Here is a 20,737-nt window from a genome sequence, read left to right on the forward strand (position 1 = left end):
CATTCTGATTTCAAAGCTGCACACCACAACAGAAGCAGTTTGTGGCTGTTAACCCATGAGCTGTAACTTACAGTTCTTTTGAAATGCTGAAACAAAAGAACCTGAGCTTTGATTGCATCCTGTCAGCAGTCATATGATGTAGATTTAGTTGCAATCCTTGTGGAACGGAGCAATACTTGGAAAAAAAAGGTTTTAAAAAAATGAGCTTTAATCCTTGCCCCATCAAAAGCTTTGAACTGTAGCATGTTACTGCCATGTAATTTGGAATTGCGTTCTTTACAGGTGGCCATGAAGCATCCATCTGCAGTCACTGCCTGCAATCTGGATCTGGAAAACCTCATCACTGACTCCAACCGCAGTATTGCTACCCTTGCCATCACCACCCTGCTGAAGACAGGCAGTGAGAGCAGTGTAGACAGACTCATGAAACAGATCTCTTCCTTCGTGTCAGAAATATCAGATGAGTTTAAGGTGTGGCATTGGAGGCCTCTGCTCTTTCCACCTGCAGGTTTTTCTCCCATTCTTGTTACTATGAAGATTTTCCCATTAATCCTTCAATGATTTTGTCTGATAGAGCAAAGCCAGCTTGAAATTCAGAAGGTGTAATCCTCTGCTTCCAAATTTAATATACAGTGTCATTTCATGCTACCACTCCAAGAAGGGATAAATGTCATTTTTGTGGGTTCCTGGCTCCTGTGGAGTATCTTGCAAAATGTTGTGCTGCCTTCTGCTTGCCTCTTCGGAGGGGAAGAGGGATTTTAACTGTTCTGATTGAGTCTATACCACTTCAGTGTGATCGTTAGGAAATAGTGTGAACCATAAGTTTCCACCTAATTTTTAAACTTTATAGTGACTAAACTCAGGTAATAACTTGGTTCAGGATGGTAGTTCACCTATACCCATTCCTTTTACATTGTGGTGTTGCCTTGAAGAGTGTAGCATGTCTCTACAAAGTCAGTGTAGCAGTCAACATACAAAGTCAATGACAGCGGTCTTAAGTTCTTGTTTTTATGAGAAAAAGAAAAAAGTATTGGACAAGTTTTAAATTGCAAAGAGTTTTAATGACAAAATGTGACTAAGTTAGGATTAGGTCAGGATCATCACTGAACAGGAGGAGGGAGGGAAGGCCCTTGAATTTATGTAGTCTGTCCTAAATACAGTCCCTCTAACAGAGCCAGATCTTACAGCATGCTACACAGGGCTGTTAACACACTTATGCTGAGAGTCCACCACCTAATTACATCCTTCTTGTATTTGAATTTAATCTATTGATGTGACAACTTGAGATAGTGAGAAGCCTGTCTTTTTCATGGAAAAATAAATGCACGTGACTAACATCCTTCTTTGTTGTTTTGCAGGTAGTGGTAGTACAGGCTATCAGTGCTTTGTGCCAGAAATACCCTCGGAAACACAGTGTCATGATGACTTTCCTCTCCAACATGCTCAGGGATGATGTATGTGTGAAACTTTCTTTGTGTAGTTATTGGCAAGTAGCTCTGATAGATAGTATGAACGGTCTCTTCTGTCTTACGTCAGTGGGTACACAGTGGTGATGGGGCCTGACTGGTTACCTTGTCATTCTTGTTTATCTTGTAGGTCAGACCTGTCTGAAATGTGCTTATGAATTAGGGCTGGTACATCCAAAACTGATTTGAGGAGATACTCAGATGATATACCTTTATGAGTCAGGGGGCTGGGAAGACCCTGCTAGGTTATCCAGCATGCTTTCTCTTTCTTCTTTATGTACAAATGTTTGTTTTTTCAATGAAAAGAAGTAATTGAAGCGTAAGGGGAGCTGACCAGCACTGTGGTCTGAGCTCTGCCTGCTGGGTCAGTGTCCTTGATTTTCCTTTCCCAGGGTGGCTTTGAGTACAAGCGAGCCATTGTGGACTGTATAATCAGCATAATTGAGGAGAATCCTGAAAGTAAGGAATCAGGCTTGGCTCACCTCTGCGAGTTCATCGAAGACTGTGAACATACTGTCCTAGCCACAAAAATCCTGCATCTGCTGGGGAAAGAGGGACCGAGGACTCCATCCCCATCCAAGTATATCCGTTTCATATTCAACAGGGTGGTGCTGGAGAACGAGGCTGTGAGGGCTGGTAAGTTCAGCTCAAGTGCTTGACGGTTTCATGTACGAGCTCTGCAAGAAGCCTAGGGGCTGAAACTGGGTTTGGGCGTGGGAGGGAACGGTTACTTCACAGGCACTGTGAAGAGCTGGTTCTTCTATGCATCAGCTGTGAAGGTGATTTTTATCCTGCAGTGTGTTTGAACTCCTCATATCTTAGCATCAGCCCTTGGTCCTTTGCTTCACAGAACAGAAGCAATATATTACTTCTAGTCCCTTCTTTGAATGTCCTCTAAAAGTCAAGAGGTAATACATGAGGAGGGGACACTGCTAGTTCCCTATTTAACATAATTGCCTAATATTTAACATGATTGTCTGCAATAGACTTACCTCTTTCTATGAAAATCTCCCACATATGAGATTAGGATTCTTCCTTGGCAGTGTGTTGCAGACTGATACTTCCTTCCTGCAGAGCCTTTACAATGAACCCTTTAGAGGGTTCAGCCTCTTTTCATATTGGGGACTTTGCACTGGAGGGATATCAGCATCAGTCTGACCTCCTGCATGTTAGGAGAAGTAATACTGTTGGGGGAGAGGAAGCAAATGAGCTCACAAATACGATGTGGTTCAGATTGTATTTTATTTTTGGTGACAGCTCTTTTGGTCGCAGTTTGCTAATTGTGACCTGGGAGCACATGAAGAGCATCCCCTCAGAGAGCGTACACTGTATAGAAACTTTGTCACTGTAAAAGTATGGCTTCTTCTTTAACCACCAGGGCCATAATACTTGTACTTCCTGATAAGAGTTTTCTCTTCTTTCTGTATGTGGAATTTCTTCAAGCTGATGCTGAGCTGAAATTACATTGGTTTGGACAGGCAACTCTTAAGTGGTTGCTGAGGCGTTTCAGCTCCTTGCAGAGTTACTGGATGCAGTGTGGCCCTGGTCACCACTGGATGCATGTCAACCTTGTGTGTGAAAAACAGATTTATCTGGGAGTGTAAGCTACAGCTAATGGCAGAGGCACCAACAACTGGGATGAGCCATGGAGCTTGAACTGACCTTATCTGATGGAGTTCTCACAGAACAGGGCTGCAGAGCTGTTAGGCTGATCTTGTTGTGCTATTCCCTGACATGAAACTATTTCCATTTGAAAATATGGAAATAGTTTAGTCTTTCCATAGTATTAAAAGGTTTGTGTTGTGGGAGTGAAAACCTGTGTAAATTGGAACTTCTGGACAACAGTATGCACAGTACTTTGAATCATGATTGTGAGAATGTGTTTATCTGTTGCTTCAGCACCTCTGACATCTCCCTACTTCCTTTTCTAGCTGCTGTAAGTGCTCTAGCAAAGTTTGGTGCCCAGAATGAGAACCTTCTTCCAAGCATCTTAGTTCTGTTGCAGAGGTGAGTGTGTATAGCTGTGCACGTGCTGAGCTCATTGGTGACACTGGGTAGTCTGGCTCCACAGAAGAAGCAGGGTCAAAGCAGGTCGGAACTTGCACTGGGGTTGCCCAACAAACCAGTGGAGGAGCCAGGACATGGCTGCCTTCCACCCTTCCTTCCTGGCTGGAGGGACAATAACACTGCTGGAGATAAGCAAATGAAAGATGTGATTAGTCATGAAAACATCTAATAGTAATCTGGTCTGCAAACATTTCTCAGCGGGTAATAAATCTACAGTGCTTCAGTATATGTGTGTTTGTTTTGCATCCTTTGAAACAAGGAAATATATTTCCACATTACTAATAAGTAATATTTGTGTATGGCTGAGTAGTGATCACAGGTGTTCTCATTTCACAGGTTTGTGTTTCTTGTTAAGACCATTCAGCTTCCTTAAACTGTCTGTACAGTAAATGTAATGTTCTTCGTTTGTATATCGTTATAGTGTAAGCTTATACCACGTCTGACTTCTGTGGTGAGAGGAATAATTCAAATTGTGAAGCACTTCATGCAGAAGGCAACCTCAATGTAGCTGCAAGTGAATTACAGCTGCAAGAAATTACTTGAGGAATGTGGGGAGGGAGGGAAGTTGCCACCAGGAGGAGAGAATCTCTCTTCATGAAACACATGCTATAATAGAAAAACTAGGTGAATACTTGAACACGCAGCCATTTTTTCCAGTCTGAAATAGAAAGCAGTTTTAACATGTTTATTTTTGTAATCTATTTCTTGTGGTTTTGTTCTATTGTGAAAGAGTGCTTTTTTTAAAAAAATAAAGCAGCCACATGGTGCCCATCAGAATTATTAGCCATAAAATGCAGCTGTATATGTTATAATCTAGCAAGTGTACATGGTGTTAAGAATTCACATACACATCTCCTTTAATCTTAGTTTTCTGATGGAACACTTGCACATAAACTTCAACTACTGTGTTGTATGAACGAACACTTCTTGATTTCTGCACAATTGGAAAATCTGTTGAGGGAACACAGACTGTCATTGCAGTATCAAGTCCAATCTTGTCAGTGTCATTTTTAGCTCTGTTCTCATGATGTCCTGAACTGGCTGACTGCTGTCCTCTTGTTCCTTGAAACAGGTGCATGATGGACAGCGATGATGAAGTTCGGGACAGAGCAACATTCTACTTGAATGTACTACAGCAGAGACAGATAGCACTGAATGCTGCCTATATTTTTAATGGTCAGTGATAGAAAGGAAACAAGTCCGAGCTGTTATTTCACATTCTGTATTATGGGTGGGCTTTGTTGGTGTAAGAATAGTTTCCTATAATGTAACTGGGGTCAAAGTAGCTAGAAAGGTCAGAACTGTGTGTTTTTTCTGGCTCTAGCGCTTTCCTGCGAAGTACTTGTGCTAAATGAGAATGGCAGATTTAGCAAAATATGGAAAGGATTGTCTGAGAAATGGAGCAGGAGTATGGGTTGGGCTTTTTCTCATCATTGCCTGTTCCTTCACTTGAGACAAGTTTCTTAACCTTTGTTTTGTCTTCTCCATTACAAAATGAGGATGGAATCATAGGACTGTTCAGGTTGGAAAAAACCTTTAAGATCAGAGTCCAGCTATCCATCGAGATCTTCCCACACTGCCTTCTTACAATCTCCTGTAGAATAGCCAAGAAGGACAAAGTTTCGTCAAAGAATTTGAAAAACAAATGCTCTTACAGCCTTAGAATTGTGACAGCTTCTATGAAACAGCTCTGTCAAAACTTGTTGCCCGAGTTGATTATTAAAATGTTTTATGGCCTGTAGTCAACTAGTTCAAGTTCATGAGGGCAGGGTATTTAGCATATTGCACAATTACTTTCCTGGAGTGAACTATTTGGACTGCAGTACCCTCTGGAACAGCAACTTCAGACCAGTTTATTTTTATTCTATCCAGTATCTTGAAGTTCATAGGGTGTGTGTGTTTACTGAGAAATGAAAGTAGCTTTTAATTAGCCAAAGTCCAAACTGCATCCATATCTAGCTGTAAACTCTAGTTTACTCACAAGAGTTTTTCTCTGCAGCCTGAAACAATGGACATGCTACAGAGAAGAGCTCTTTAAATAACCTTACTTGTTTGTGTCTTAAGAGGGAGGTAACTGAAACACAGATACAGTTTTTCAGACTCTGACATCTTACTGCTTTTGGTGCAGTGGGCAATCCAAAATTTACACTGCTCATTTTTGAACCCTGTATTATAGTGCCTGTAGGCCTCTGACAGTTCTGCTATTAAAACTGAATTTTTCTGCATGTGCTTCTGCTTTGCAGGGTTGACTGTCTCTGTTCCTGGGATGGAGAAAGCCCTGCACCAATATACGCTGGAGCCTTCTGACAAACCTTTTGATCTGAAAACAGTTCCACTGGCTACTGCACCAATCTTTGAACAGAAAGCAGGTAACACTTGGGCTCCATTTCAATAGGCTGTAGGCAAGAGTGTAAGCATTCAGGTTGCCATAATGATACTTGATGTCACTAAACTGGCTGCCATCCTGGTAGGGCCAGGGCAAGCACAGAGGTGGCTCAGCTGAATGCTATGCAGGTTACAGTGTATGTACGTACAGGCTTTGCAGAACCAAGCCTGCCTGATCTTCGCAGGTAAAGGAAGACAGTGCTTATGCCAAAGTATTAGGGGTTGGCGAGAATGTTCTTTATTCTGCTCACTTCTTACCAGAGGGGAGTTTGTACATAATCGACATATGTACATTGTACATACATATATGTATAATTTATTAGTTCATGGAAGTTTGAAAAAAGTACATTCCAGAAGTGCTTAGTCACTTCACTGGCTTTCTTCCATGTTCTTGCATAATTCTTGCATTTTTACTTTGCACGATTTTTTAAGAAAAGGTTGGGGTTCATGCCTCATTCTCATCTTCCAGCTTTTTTTCTGGCTATTTTGGAGTGAAGTGTGGTTTCTTCGTCATTACTCAAATATCTCTCCTCTTCTCTTCTTACAATACAATATTGCGTCATGGAAAAGGTATTTCAGCATGTGTGTGTGAGGAACAAGACTGGCCATGGTTTGCAGCAGACTGTGTGAAATACTGCAGGTTCAGGAATTTTTAGTTGTGATATAATGGCATTTAAAACTCCTGCATGGTGTAGCTGACATGTCTTTGCTTTTTTTCTTCACAGAGATTGCCCTAGTGACCAGCAAGCCTGAAAAAGTTGCTCCTTCACGTCAGGATATATTTCAAGGTATGAGAGAAGACCAATGGGTCTCCAGCACTTGAAGTGTTTGGAGGATTGCCACAGGTCAGGTGGGAGCAATGAATGAGCCTGTCACTAAATGTCTGTTGCCTTCTTTTCCTTTCTGCACAGAACAACTAGCAGCCATTCCGGAGTTTAAGAGCTTGGGTCCATTATTCAAGTCTTCAGAACCAGTGCAGCTCACTGAAGCAGAAACTGAGTATTTTGTTCGTTGCATTAAACACTTGTTCACAAATCACATTGTATTTCAGGTAAGAGAAGTTATGTGCTTTTGTCAGGGTGCAATAGGACTTGGCCCTTAATGATGCCTAGGTGTAGCATGAACGGTGTTGTCACTGTGCCCTGAAGAAGACAGCTTCTCTCTTACGGGGGTTGCAAGGCAGAGTTAAGAGGGTGTGTGCTGCTTGCCTCTGATCAAAAAAAGGATGGAGTTATGATCCCATCTGTTAAAGAATTCTAGGAAAATTGGAGAGAAAAGCTATATAGTGAGAACAGTATGCTTGATCAAATATGCTTGATATCTGTTGTATGCTGTGGAGTATCGTAGCTGATTTGGGGAAAAATTGTTTTTTAGGAATGTTTCTTCTATGTTCAAGTTATTTTCAATTTATTCTTCTGCAGTTTGATTGCACAAACACGCTAAATGATCAGCTTTTAGAGAGAGTCACCGTGCAGATGGAGCCATCAGATGCTTATGACGTGATCTGTTGCATCCCAGCACCCAGCCTGGCTTACAACCAGCCAGGCATGTGTTACACCCTTGTCCAGATTCCCCAGGATGACCCCACTGCAGGTACCCATTGGGAGGGAGTAGTTCTGCATGACAAATCCCTCAAATGATGTTTTTGGAGAACACATAATAAAATGTTTAGAGTTTGGGATTTGGTGAGTGCATACTGAGATTCCAGCACTTCTTTCTCATGTGTTACATGTGCTGGCTTTTATTTAGAACCTGTGTTTGTGCAAAATACTTTTTACAAAATTGTATACATACTTCTTAAACAGTGGTTTTGGATGAATAGAAATGGGATGTTAAAGAGGATTGTAGAACATGCAGGTAATAGAGGAAACTGAATTTACTACCTTGAGTCAATGAAAGGAGCACATTGGAAAACATGGGTGTTTGTTGGTAGTATTCGAGAACAGAATCAGTGAAAGGAAAATGCAAATAGAAGAAAAAAAAAAGGAAAATGCAAATAGAAAGAAATACTAGTAGTTTGGGCCTCTACATATTTAACTAATGCAATTTTTCCTTTCTTTAGAGAATTACAAACTACTATGAAATGTAGGAATGAGAGATTTTCTTGGGCATAAAACTTCCCTTTCTTACTTTTATTATTCACACTTAAAAGAAACTCCAGTGGATTTGCAGTTAGTTAATGTGACTCAGCTCATTAGCAGGGTGGATTTCTTGGTTATTGCTTTAACACCAAGGAAGATTAGAACTAGTCTGAGTTCCCAGAACTGTGGTTTTGGATCGTACTCCACTTGTCGGAAACCCTTGCTGGGTTTTCCCTGGTAGCTAGTGCTGTCTGGGTCTCACCACAGCACTCTGCGAGTCAGTGGGCCTGTGCTTGTTACTCTATGGCACTGGCATACTCCTCTCCTGAGATCCTCCTTCGGCCTTCATCTTAAAAGTTGGGGGAGGATGGGGGTGGGTGGGGGCGGGGCTAGGGAATTTAATATGAAATTGAAAAGTGCTCTGACCATAGCCATGCATTTATCTTTTGGGGCAAAGCTGGCATACATTGGTTCCAGTCTTTTTTTGGGAAGCGAGGGCTCAAGCAGAAGCAACTGCATGACTAACCTATATAGGCTTTTTCTGTCCTCCCCAGTTGCTTGTACTTTCAGTTGCACTATGAAGTTCACTGTTCGAGACTGTGACCCAAGCACGGGTGTGCCAGAAGATGATGGCTATGACGATGAATATGTAGTAAGTTCAGGACTTGATTGTTTTCTCCTTGTTGCTAATTCTGAACACACATGGCCATTGGGCTGACCATTTCCTTTCAGATCTGAAGCCAGTAGGAGAGAAGGGCAGGCCTGCCTGAAGCACCATTTCCAACATGCTGTAGCTTGTAACTTTAGATCCTTCCCCAAAACCTTGCTTCTGCCAAAAGTTAGTTCAGCTTTAGTGCCCTATGGAGATGGGATTTGTGGGGGCAGACAGGAAGGAAGGAATAACTTTCACTGTCTAGTTTTGGAACTGTGGCCCAGGCATTTGCACCTCTGTTTATTGTGTTCGTGTTATCAGTCATGGAAATAAAAGTCAGATCTCAGGAAAGTGCCTGTCTTTTGGGCTTGGAGGGTTCTGGGTTCTGAGCAAGTATCTCTCCTCACATGTCCGGTAAGGGCTAGAATGGGCTTTTTCACTTACAAAGCGATTGCCTCATTTTCTGCTAGCCTGTAGTTTCACAGATGTTTCTCTGTAAATGTTTTTAAGCTTTACAGATGACCACCATAAATACTATTTTTCCTCTCGGTCTTTTAGATACTATTATTATGTACTTCTCCTGAAATTAAAGCATGACAGAGTTGTCTTGGCAAAATGCTGCTGTCTGTCTTTTCCCCTTCTAAGATTAGGATCATTTCTGTAACTGGCAGCTGAAAATCTCCTTTGCTCTTCTATCAGTTGGAAGATTTGGAGGTTACTGTGTCTGATCATATTCAGAAGGTTTTAAAGCCTAACTTCGCAGCTGCGTGGGAAGAAGTGGGAGATGACTTCGAGAAAGAAGAAACCTTTGCACTTAGTTCGATTAAAACCCTTGACGGTGAGATGATCTTTCCTCCTTTATTGGTGACCCACATAGTAATCCTGGTAAATCTGCCGTGCTGGGGATATTTAGTGTGGTAGGGGGAGAATTTGGTGCCTTCTGCCATGACATTATGTCCCAGCAATAAGGCTTTGTCTTGCAAAGTTGGGATTATAGTGAGTGGAAGCTTGGCAGTGTTGTCTTGCTTGAGGCTGGTTGAAGGGAGGGGTGCATTCCTAGGCTGTTAAGACAGCAAAAGGGACATGGTTGCAACCCCACCAGTACACCTACCTTGCCAAGATAATGAATAGAAATGGTTAAGCCACATGGGTGCTTAGAGAATATTCTTTAATTGCAAACTAGTTCTCACAGAAAGCTTGGCACCAATCTTGAGGTAATGTTCTTCTTCAATCTCTGAACGCAGAAGCTGTCAATAACATCATCAAATTCTTGGGCATGCAGCCCTGTGAGAGATCAGATAAAGTGCCAGAGAACAAAAATTCTCACACGCTCTACTTAGCTGGTAAGTATTTGTACTATTGAACTCTGTTTCCGTGTCCCCACAGATTTTTACAAAATGAAGGGAAATAGGTTAGAAGATACTGCTTTTATTTCAAGAGGTTTTTTTTTTTTTAATCTGTAGAAAGCCAAAGTCAACCAGTGAGTTGAATGTAGCTAGTGCTAACTTGGAGCCCAGTGTAACTGGTGTACTTGGGCTAGGCTCAGTCTCTTGGAATGGAGGTACTCTATCCCAGCTGAAACCAGGACAGAACAGTAGTGAATCCTTTGAATGAAGAACTTCCAGAGCAGACACCTAACAAAACTCCTTGCTTGAGGTTGTCTCAAGAATGGGGTTCCTAGGACCATTTTGTTTCCAAGTTTCTGTCCCAAAGACACACCCTGAATCGGCCTGCAGCCCCCACGGCTGCTGCTTTTGTGATTGTGGTCCAGGCTTACAGTTTTGTGCAGTCTCTGGAAGTGCTCTACAAACCTTAGTTGCAGTTACTAAAACAAAACTGCAATGTACATGACAGAAGAGTCAGATCTTGATTTATTTCAGAGGCAAAATTGGTAACTCCAGGTCTGTGTGTAGTGATGTTGAAGTGAGAGTGGAGGTGGCTCATCCTGCAGTCTGAGTTGCCTCCAGGAGCACCACTTCCAAGTCATCTTGTAGTAGCATAGGACAACTATTCCTCCTTTAACAGCAAGGGCACTGAGCCAATGGACTGTACCTTCATAGCACAATAATAGTATGTGTTGCCTTCTCAAACCAGAAGTGAGCTTTTCAGCTGCCCACCTCCTGGTTTCTACCTGTTTAAATTGGCCTAGCCCTCCAGCAGCACATGCTGACTTCAATTAGGACAATATCTATTATTTTCAGTCTTGGCCTCAAGAGCTGTGGGGATTTTGGGGTTTTGGTTTTTTTGTGACTTCCCCCCCCTCCCTTCTCTCAGCAACTGGCCATAAGACTCAATCTGTCTTGCTTTCACCAGGTTGTTGCCTCCAGGGTTAGGACTAGATCACTGAGCCTTCTTAAAGTAATCTCTCAAATGTTGCTTTGTCCCCAGGTGTATACAGAGGTGGTTGTGATGTGCTGGTAAGGTCCAGGCTTGCGCTCGGAGATGGTGTGACCATGCAGGTGACTGTTAGGAGCAAGGAAGAAACGCCTGTAGATGTCATCCTGGCTTCTGTAGGCTGAGTGTTACAGCACATCAGCTGTGGTGGAAACCTTTGCAAGCACCAGTTGGGTATTCATGGGATATCAAGCAGCCTGTCTGTCCTTCTGCATGTAGTTTTTATTCCTTAATTTGGTAAATATTTTGTATGATGTTACAGTAGTGGCAATAGTGGCTGGCTGGTACTGAGCCTTTCCCCTGTCCCTTCCCTTGTTGTCACTTACACATTCCCATCTAACTTATTGCATCTCAGCCCACTTGCAGTAAATCAGGAAAGATAAAAGGTGCAGGTGGTAAGAAAATGGAATCAGACTTTTGTCAAAACTGATTTTTATTAACAGAAAATAAACACTGGTTCAAGTGGTGGAATTCATACGAATTACTATTAATAAAATAGAAATTTCTTGTTCTAATCCTGTCTGCTTCAGTACAGAAAAAGTAGCCAATAATGGCTGTTTATTCAAAGTAGCCAATAATGGCTGTTTATTCAGCAGAAGCCCCTTATTCCTAAAGGGATGCTGTTGAATTTCAAAGATAAGGAGTTAAAAACCACACAAAACCTGCAGAGTCTGCCAGCCTGCAAATGTACAGTAATCTTCATGATTGTCTCCTCTGTTCCACACAGAAAAATCAATGTACAGAGAGAGATTAAACTTCACGGGTCAAGGCATATTCAGTTCTCTGAGCCTTATGTCAGATAATACCAAAAAACAGCACAGTCTTTTCCTGGGCTCAAAGATGTGAAACACCCTGTATCAAAATTTGGGAAGAGAGGAGGAAAGAGGGACCTTGTGGTGACTTCTTGTGAATTAAGTTCTGCATCTCTCTCCTGATGAACTGCTGTTTCTTTAGTTACCAAGTCAGGGTGAGGAAGGAAGGAATACTTGAATTCTAATTTAAACACCTGTCCCAGATCCCTGTGGCTCAAATAGCTATTGCTCAGAAGAATGTCTCTGCTTCTGCTAGTACCGGTATTGCATATTCATCTTGCTCTAGTGAAACAGGTATGAGCCTGCCCTGGTAGAACTGCATGCTACAGCCACGCTTCTGCGAAGCTCCTGAGATAGTCCCAGGGGTGTAGTGTCAATGGGTGGCTCTGCTTGTTGAACTGAAAATCAGAGAAACAAGGAATGTGGTAAAAACTTGAGGTTCAGAGCTTCGCTTTGGGTAACTGGCCATTAAAGAGAGGTTACTGAAAACAATTACAGTGCTTAAATGCCCCTTTATGTGTGCAGAGAGCATCACTGCCTATACTTTGGGGGATTACAGATCCAGCTTGCCTGCTATACTTAGTGTAAGCAAACTCAGTTTCAGATTCTTCAGTGCTGACAAGCTGGCCAAGTATTGTTAACACTTAGCAGAGGGATATAATTTAAACTGCATGCACACACCTCAAAACCAGACTGGCATCCATCTTGGGAATATATGCATCAACCCTTGGCTGCTAGTGGTCCTGTCTACCTGTGCCATGCAGCGTAGCTTAGCAGTGAAGGCAAGTAAGGACTGAGATTGACATGTGTGCTTCACCTCCTGTCAGGTGCCCCAGTTCTCCCTTGAGCCCTCATGGCTCCTAATAGAGGGATAAGCCAGTCAAGAATCAAGGTGAGCACAGAGCAGGAGGAGCTGTCCACATCCTCTAACTCTACTCAGGCTGGCAGTTTTGTCCAAACCTCCCTGCAAGCTAATCTCTTCTGGTGCTCAAAGGATTTAACTGCATAAATGCAGCAGTTTGGCAGCCAAAGATGAGGGTGTTAGTGCAGATTGTTGGATCTGGAGATAAGAATCGAGGTTTCTTCCTGTCCCCAAAGCCTGACTTTTAAACAGAGCGAGAACTGAGCTGCAGCAGCTCAGAAGGAGTTGATGAAGTTCAGATATGCATTCAGGAAACCTGTTGGATCCTCCAGCTGTGGATAGTGGCTAATGTGGTCGTCCAGCACAGACACCGTGGACATGGGAAGCACCTTCCTGTTGGAAGAATGCAGCAAGGCTTAAGCACAGGCAGCAGGCTCAGCCCACAGCCAGCCAGATGCTACTGGTGAGGAGGACAGTACCCTCTCGCAATTTGGATTCTGCCTGTAACACTGTTTTGGGACAGAAAACGTCCTCAGCAGCTACAGTTGACCACTCTTCAAAGTGCTGGATTTACTTCAGGTTTGTTTGGAGAAGACGATGTCTGTCAATAAATCCTACTTCTGTCTGATGTGGTTTTAAAATGCACCATTGATTTGGCTAGGAATTGTGACTTGCCTAAAATGGGGAAGCAATTTCCAAACTGCAGAAGGCTCTGACTGAATCACCTTGTTGTTGGGGTTACAGGTGGAATTTAAAACTAGCCTCCATGAAAAGGGAATTGGAGGAAAAGCCTGAGACAAAATCTCCCTTGAAATGAAACCCCAGGTGTATATTCCCCCTTTGTGGTGGGTGTTGTCTTACTTGTAAAGCTGAAGAAACTCTGGGTGTGGGTTCACAGGGTCCAGGGGCCCATAGATTAGATGCACTGCAAGACAGAAGCACAGACAGCTTTTATACCCAAGGACATCCCTAAATTAAGGCAAGGAGACCTGTTGCAGGCATTCCCTGCCCTTGCATGGAGCTTGTGAAGCTTTCAGCGGAGCACTAAGCAAACCAGCTGCTAAAAGGCCTTGTTTCTCTGCCCTGGGGTCAAGTTAAGCCTCCAAACCTTCTCCAGCAAACACCAAGCCTTTTCTTGAGTGGTTTTAACTTCTCTTGAGCTTGAAACGCACCTTGGCTTCCCTGGGACGGTCACTGGAGGAACCGGAGGCTGTGAACCAGCCTCTAAAGGAAATTTGTATCTGCTCAGTGGAATAAACTTTCTCTTGCCTTAGCAAGCTCATAGCTCTCTGCTGTAACAGCCTTAAACTGGAGCAGGGAGGCTTGTTTGTGATGCTACCCCCTGCACAAACTGAATTTGAGCCACATCATCCTTATCAGAATAAGGAGAGGCTCCAGCAGTTAGTGGAAGGAGCCAGCACCATGCTCTGGCGCTTGCAGGCTGGGGCTGGGGAGTGTGATCCCCAACATCCCAATGAGTAAATAAAGAAAACTGATCCTACTCACGTGGGACAGAGGTGGACATCAAAGCCCCAACCCAGCGGTCTCTGTGCTTCTTTCTCTGGTTTATGTACTGCAAAATACTGAAGAGAAACCTGTTTTTACACAGTGGACGGTGCCTTGAGGTGCTGCACAGGCTGGAAATTGCTCTCAGGGCACTGTACGCTTGTGTAAGGAGACCGAGGTGGACTCTGCATCTCCCATGGACCTCCTCCTTGGGGCAGCAGCAACACATCAGTCTGTTGACTATCCCTGAGCTTAGTGACTTGCCTAAAGTGGGTTTTAATATTTAGACAGCAAATAGAAGTGCAAATGAGGTTGGGACACTGACTCCAGGTCTTGCCTCTGCCCTAAGTGCAAAGTGCAGTTTTAGAGTCCTGCTGGAGGATAACCTGAGTTCATTTAGGAAGGGATAAACAGCCTGCAGTCTGCGGAGATGGGAGGATCAGGTCTGAATCCTTCCCAGCTGAGATGGAAGCAAATGTGGGTCCTCTGCTCCCACTCAAATGCCGCTGGGTTGTAAAACTGGGTGAACAATTGTAACCTCTGTGCCAGACTGCACAGTGAGTCACAGCGGGCTGCAGGCAGCCAGCAAACAAGTGCTGAAAGGCTGGCTACCTCCAAACCCCCTTAACAAACTTCATGCTGCTTTGCTGGGGCAGCAGGGGGAAAAATGGATTTGCAATTGGATCTTGCAAAATGCTGGGGCAAAAATCAGTCTGCTGAAAGCCAATGCAGAGGCAGTGCAGTCTGAGCACTCCTGTGCACGGCTCACAGGCATCGCAGCAGCTCTGAAACCATTTCAGTACCCCACAGAAGAGTCAGTGCTGGACTACTGAGCATGGAGGAATGCAGGAGAAAAACTGCACTGTTTAGGTCTTGCAGTGAAAATCTGAACTGCTAACAGCTCCTCAGCCTGTCTTGTCACCCCAACCGGCAACTCGGGGTGACTCTGCTTCAGCACAGCTCTCAGGAGCTGAGGGTCACAATTTAAACATCTGGTTCAAGTCTGGTTATAAAAAGCTTTTCAAGGATGGGAAGCTACACTAAATAAACATACCAATACTCTGACACATGACATTTAAGGGGCTGGAGATATTCTGGTACTGAGCTTCCCATCATGGCTGCACTGCTGACAAATGTGACAGTGCAAAAATTTGCCACAGCGGGGGGTGCCAAGTGAGCAATGCATCAGCCAGTGTATCCATTGTTGGGCTTGGGCAAGTATCCCTCGTTATAAGAAGCAATTAGCGAGCATCCTTTGGAGAGGCTGAGCTATTTGGTCCTTACTGTGATTTGGCTGGAGATTGTCCCCAGTGGGAGGAGAGAGGAGTTTGTATGCTGGAGTTTGTATGCCGGGGGAGAAAGAAACATGCAGGCCCTACTGAATGGGGACACTGAACTCACAACCACCAGCCTAGGGTCCTTCCAAAAGTCCCAAACTGAGAAAACCAGATCTAGCTCCAGTTGTTAACAAAACCCCACAAATTCAAGCCCCTAACTTCCAAAGAAGAAAAAACACCCCTGTTGTACATCTCGAGTGTTGTCCTTTTCCCACCATGGGCAGGCTGAGATCCTCCTGACTCCAGACTTCATTTACCTGCCTTGCATCATCCCAGCAAGAATCTCTGCTCCTACATCACATCCCAGCTCTGTTCTGAGGTGCAGTGATGATCCCAGACTCCCAACAGAAGCAGCTGAAGGCTCTGGGGAGCCAGTGTCCTGGGGCCCAGCCAAGCTCTGCTAACCTCTGAGCCACTGCATGGCTCTGTCTGCAACCGAGGAACGCCGCGGCTGGAAAACTAAGCTCACACAGCAATTAACAGTGATGTACCTGTCAACAACGAGATTGCCATCGTTGGTCCGCACCACTGTCCACATGTCCCAGTACTCTGCTTGTGAAGGCTGCGTGTAGGGCCCAAATACCGCCCCAAGTCTGGAAAAAAAAAAAGAATTCAGAGCAGCACAGCAGCTGCCATGTTAGTGTACAACTTAAAAATTAGCTGAGGGCAAAAAACAGTGAAGCAATTCCAGCTTCCATTGCAAAAGACATGGGTGCAAGCGCAGTACTACAAGTTGTCCCCCAAACATGCCCAGCATGGGACTTACCAGCCAGCCTACAGGGGTTTTGGGGAAAAAAAAGAGGATTTGCAACATTCTATACATATATATATACATACATAACTGTATGTAGAGCGTGGTTAGGGTTTTCATTGCCTCTAACATGTTCAAGTCCAATACTCATGGGAGAGAAGGATTTCAGCGTACAGTAAAAAGCCATGTGGTTTATTATTAGGCTGAAGCGCTTTGCCAGCCCACAGAGGGAATGGCCCAGAACATCAAGGTCATTCAAACCCAGGGGCAAATCTCTCCTAGGACAGTGCCGGGGGATCTGCTCACCTGCCAAACACCCGCTACGCTAATCCCTACATTGGCCCCCTGTGCTTGGCTCACATACCCCATATGGGCTGTGCCCAGCAGTGTAGAGACACAACTCACCCTCTGGAGAAGAGGAAGAAGTTCATCAGCCGTGTGATGACAGGGGACAGCAAACCCCCATCCTTGAGGATCTTGGGAAGAAGGGAAAAAGGGGACAGCACTACTCAGTATCATAGAGATGGATAAATCCTGCCTCCTCAGAGGGCTCTTCCCCTGGCTCCCCATATTACAGCAGTTTCCCAGCTCAGCCCTGACCCTCAAGATGCACATGAGCTGCCGGTGGTGAGACATCAGCGCTTCAAGGGGGGATTATAGGACATTCAGATGCCACAAGCCACATCCTGGCAGCCCGTTTCTCCCCACTGCCTCTAACAATGTCTGCAAGCAACTCAGCTGCCACTACCGAAGCAGGAAAAGCAGCAGGCTTCTGAGCCAGATAAAACCCCAAACTCACAGAGTCAGACTTCTGCTTGAGGGGAAAGGGGGCAGCAGCTCACCTTCTGGATGAACCGGGGGTAGTGCGTTTCAGGAAAAATCCCTGGAAGGATGAAAAAGAACAGAGTTGTAATGCTGTAAGTGTTTTGCTCTTCATCTCCCAGTCTCTCTTCATGATGCTATGAAAGGTAGCACAGGCAGCCCCGAGGAGTGACACTCCCAGTTAATTACAGCACCTTAATTGCAATTCACTTGGGGTTTGGATGGTACTTTCCCTCAGGTGATGGAGATGGGAAGGCCATCCCGTCCCATGGTTCCCCATCCCTCCCAGCCCACCCATCCCACCATGCTAGGCAAAACTTACCTCCATTGGATAAACAGAGGCTGTTGATCAAGATGCTTCCAGTTTTATTGTGCTCATACCTGGGGACAGAAGAGAAGGTGAAACACAAGTAGACCTCTCCAGGCTCCAAAAAGTGACCGACCAGCAGGTGAAATTAAGAGTGTCACACCATCTCTGCTCCCCTGCTGTCCCAGCCTTGATAAGAAGGTGCTCAGAAGGGACGTTAAATATCCTAAAAGCTGGGATTTGACAGATCGAAGCCTCAGATCTGCCCACTGTAGATGTGCCCTGAGACCACTTGGCCTTCATTACAGCCGTAGGTATAGGGAAAAGGGGGTTCTGCGCTACGTCCTTCCACTTATCTGCTGGAAATCGTCTTGACAGGGACAACAAAGAGCAGCCAGAGCATCGGTGGTTGCAGTGACCTGTGCAGCAGCTCCTGTGCGACTGTATCCCCGTAATCATGGGAGAGGAGATTAATTCTCTGGTGGCGGAGGCCAAGGTGATGCACCAGCCCCTCCACGATACTGGCTTGCTCAAAGATGGAGTAGCGGTGGGGCCTCTGCGAAGCAAAGCGATAGAGGAACTGCAGTGAGAGCCTGACCCACCATGAGCCCACAAACTCCAGAATAAACACCCAAATGGAGGAATACAGGGTGGAGACCAGCATTTTGTGTCCCCAGACAGAGCAGCTGGAATGTCCTGGGCCAGCAGCTATGTCCACAAGCCCATGGAAGCACTGCCCATTGCCCCAGAGGGGTCCAGGTGCACTTTGGAGTCACATCAAACCCAAGTAAAGGCAAGATGGTGACAGAGCTGACCTCCACCACAAACCTTGCCCATCCCTTCCACTATTATAATGCTTATTCCTTTTTCAGATGTATATAGGAATTGAAACTGGACTGCAAATGCTAATTTTCCAGGAGTGCTGGCGTGGCAGAATGACCTCTGGGCCAAAAGCAACTGCATAAATCCTCCTCCCAGGCTACTTACAGGCTTGTCACTGAAACCAAATCCTACGAAATCCAAAGCAATCACCCGGTGAAACCGCTGGGTCAGCCCTTCCCAGACCTGGAAAGAGGAGAAATGCATTAACAAAACAGGTGACAGGAGCACAAAGAGGAAAAGCCTGTGGTGATGCACAGCTGTGGATGGCCACACTTCCCTCCGCCCCCCAAGACAGCACCTTCCAGCTCCAAGAAAACTGCAGATTGAAATGTCCCAGTAACAGCAAGACAATCCCCCCCCCCGCCTCCACCCCGAAAAAGCCAAGAAATAGCTGTGGATCCTTTCCTCCCACTTTGGGCTGGAGTGTGGGAAAGGGTGACACGAAGAATGCTTGGCTCCCATGCAGGGTGTTGGGAGAGGAACAGGGCTGATACCCCAGAGCACAGTGCTACCTCCAGCAGGAACTCCTCTGGAGCGTGGCCCACCCCAGGCCAAACCACTGCCCACATCTGCTCGTTCCTGGGAGGGAGAAACCACAGAGTTTGCTGTCGGCATCCAACCCCACTGCGCACTCGCTCCCCTCACCTTGTACCAGTCATAGCTGGAGGTTGGGAAGCCGTGCAGGAGGAGGACGATGTCAGAGCTGCCAACAGCGCCAGTTGAGTCTGGGGAGGGAATGGGGCACCATAGGGTCAGCTTCTTCCCCTACAGTCTCCTCTCCTATGAGGCAGGCGTTGCCGTTCACCCCACTGGGAGCCCAACCAGTGTTACCCCTCCCCCTGCTCCCCCAAAACCAAGCGTGGGTTTGACTCGCACTGCAGCCTCCCAGTGCCAGCACAGCCTCAGACACCCAACCAGACAAGCCACCGTGGCCACTGGCACCAGTGACCTGATGTAAACCAGGGCTTTACTTAGCACAAGTTAATTGCAGCTTCCTCTCAGTTGCTACGATGGGTAACAACTGCTCCAGCAAAAAGGTTTTTCAGTACCTTTTCCTTGCTGCAACCCATCAGAAGCTCTTGAGATCATTCCCTGCCAACACCAAGGTATTGCCACTGTTGCATGAGAACCAGCCATCATGGCTTCACCCAATTAAAATGTTTTGCTAACAGCCACACTGTGCCTGGATCCATGCAGTGGCTCCCCTTAAAGCCATTATATTTTGGGAGGGATTTGCCATCACCTCGCCTGGCCTCGGGGACATCCCCAGGGCCACCAAGGGAAGCAGAGCCACCAGCCCTGCTCCCCACTGGGTCAGACAAGGTGTCCCCAGCACTCGGCACAGCCCCATCACCTCTGTAGAAGATGTTCTGGCCCTTGTAGGTGAAGTAGCCTCCAGACGACCTCCAGGAGAGGAGAGCCGGGGAGAGCTTGGGAGGCGGGATGTGCAGATAGACGGCAAGGAGGGGCACGCTCAGCAGCCCCACCTGCACCCACCACTCCTTCATCCTGCAGAAGAGAGCGAGGCACCTGTCTGCTGGGATTTGTCCCATAACTCCCACATCCCCCTGACCCCTGCCACATCCTCATGGCCCCCATGTTCCCATTACCCACCTCCAAGTCCCCAAAACTCCCATAACCTGCATATCCCAGGGGTGGCAGGACTACGACAAAGTGGTCTCTGCAGCAAAGGTTAGGGGTCTGAAGGGGGGACATGGGCCCCATTTGGGGTCTGGGGGATGCATGTGGCCCCCATAAAAGGGGTATGAGGAGGAGACTGGCCCCATAGGGGGTCTGAGGGAGGACGTGGACCCCACTGGGGGTCTGGGGAGGGCAGTGGGTCCCATAGAGGATCTGAGGGGGAGATGTGGGCCCCATAGAGTGTCTGAGGGGGCACATGGGCCCCACTGGGGGTCTGAGGGGGACATGGCCCCCATGGGAGGCTGAGGGGTGTGCGGCCCCAACCTGGGGCTGGAGGTCAAAGGGAAGTCGAAGGTCGGGCAGGGACACCAAAGCCCCGCCTCCGGCCCGCACCCCAATAAACCCCGCCCCCATCGCGCCAATGCCACGCCCCCTCCCAAGCCACGCCTCCCTCGAGCCAAGCCTCCCCCCAGCAGGACCCGCCCCTCAGGGCAGCACTTGCTCCCCGCAGGCCACGACCCCCCGCCGCGCGTCCCCTCCCCTGAGGCGGGCAGGCCCCGCCCCCCGAGGCGGTGGGCGGAGCCTCCACACCTGGCGGGGCCGCGGGGCGGCGGGACCGCGCGCGCCTCACCTGGCTCAGGTGCCTCGGCCGCGCGCCGGCATGGCGCTCCGAAGGCGGGGCCAGCGCCCCGCCCTGCGCATGCGCCGCCCGCCCTGCCCCGCCCCCTCGCTTCCCGCGCGTCACGGCTCTCGCAGCCGCGGCGTCCCCCGT

General features: G+C 46.5%; 2 protein-coding genes across 5 annotated transcripts in view; one reads left to right on the plus strand and one right to left on the minus strand.

Annotated features, from left to right (window-relative positions):
• COPG2 (COPI coat complex subunit gamma 2) overlaps nt 1-11,560 on the plus strand; it is a 24,226-nt gene extending 12,666 nt beyond the window's left edge. For both annotated transcript variants that reach the window (XM_080390672.1, XM_080390673.1), the window contains exons 12-24: nt 283-471; nt 1,359-1,454; nt 1,859-2,102; nt 3,398-3,473; nt 4,606-4,709; nt 5,777-5,902; nt 6,644-6,706; nt 6,830-6,969; nt 7,340-7,511; nt 8,554-8,651; nt 9,351-9,489; nt 9,896-9,994; nt 11,040-11,560. In XM_080390672.1, the coding sequence (XP_080246798.1) occupies nt 283-471; nt 1,359-1,454; nt 1,859-2,102; nt 3,398-3,473; nt 4,606-4,709; nt 5,777-5,902; nt 6,644-6,706; nt 6,830-6,969; nt 7,340-7,511; nt 8,554-8,651; nt 9,351-9,489; nt 9,896-9,994; nt 11,040-11,170 (1,677 nt within the window). In that variant the 3' untranslated portion in view covers nt 11,171-11,560. The remainder of the gene's footprint in view (nt 1-282; nt 472-1,358; nt 1,455-1,858; nt 2,103-3,397; nt 3,474-4,605; nt 4,710-5,776; nt 5,903-6,643; nt 6,707-6,829; nt 6,970-7,339; nt 7,512-8,553; nt 8,652-9,350; nt 9,490-9,895; nt 9,995-11,039) is intronic.
• Nucleotides 3,480-20,689, minus strand: MEST (mesoderm specific transcript). 3 transcript variants are annotated; one of them, XM_080390697.1, is made up of 12 exons: nt 20,597-20,689; nt 19,679-19,833; nt 18,970-19,049; nt 18,430-18,507; nt 17,862-17,998; nt 17,458-17,516; nt 17,156-17,196; nt 16,719-16,789; nt 16,054-16,155; nt 14,226-14,302; nt 13,581-13,644; nt 3,480-3,655 (listed from the first exon to the last, which is right to left on the minus strand). In XM_080390697.1, the coding sequence occupies exons 2-12, from the start codon at nt 19,830-19,832 to the stop codon at nt 3,505-3,507; spliced, it is 1,014 nt and encodes a 337-aa protein (XP_080246823.1). In that variant the 5' UTR covers nt 19,833; nt 20,597-20,689; the 3' UTR covers nt 3,480-3,504. The 3 variants fall into 3 exon arrangements, with proteins under 3 accessions (XP_080246823.1, XP_080246825.1, XP_080246824.1); XM_080390699.1 differs by lacking the exon at nt 3,480-3,655 and adding an exon at nt 11,461-12,255 and having other exon boundaries at nt 20,597-20,687; XM_080390698.1 differs by lacking the exon at nt 3,480-3,655 and adding an exon at nt 11,461-13,112 and having other exon boundaries at nt 20,597-20,686.
• Between the last annotated feature and the right edge of the window lie 48 nt (nt 20,690-20,737).

Source organism: Falco punctatus, assembly GCF_963210335.1.
Source record: "Falco punctatus genome assembly, chromosome: 6".
Classification (NCBI taxonomy): domain Eukaryota; kingdom Metazoa; phylum Chordata; class Aves; order Falconiformes; family Falconidae; genus Falco; species Falco punctatus.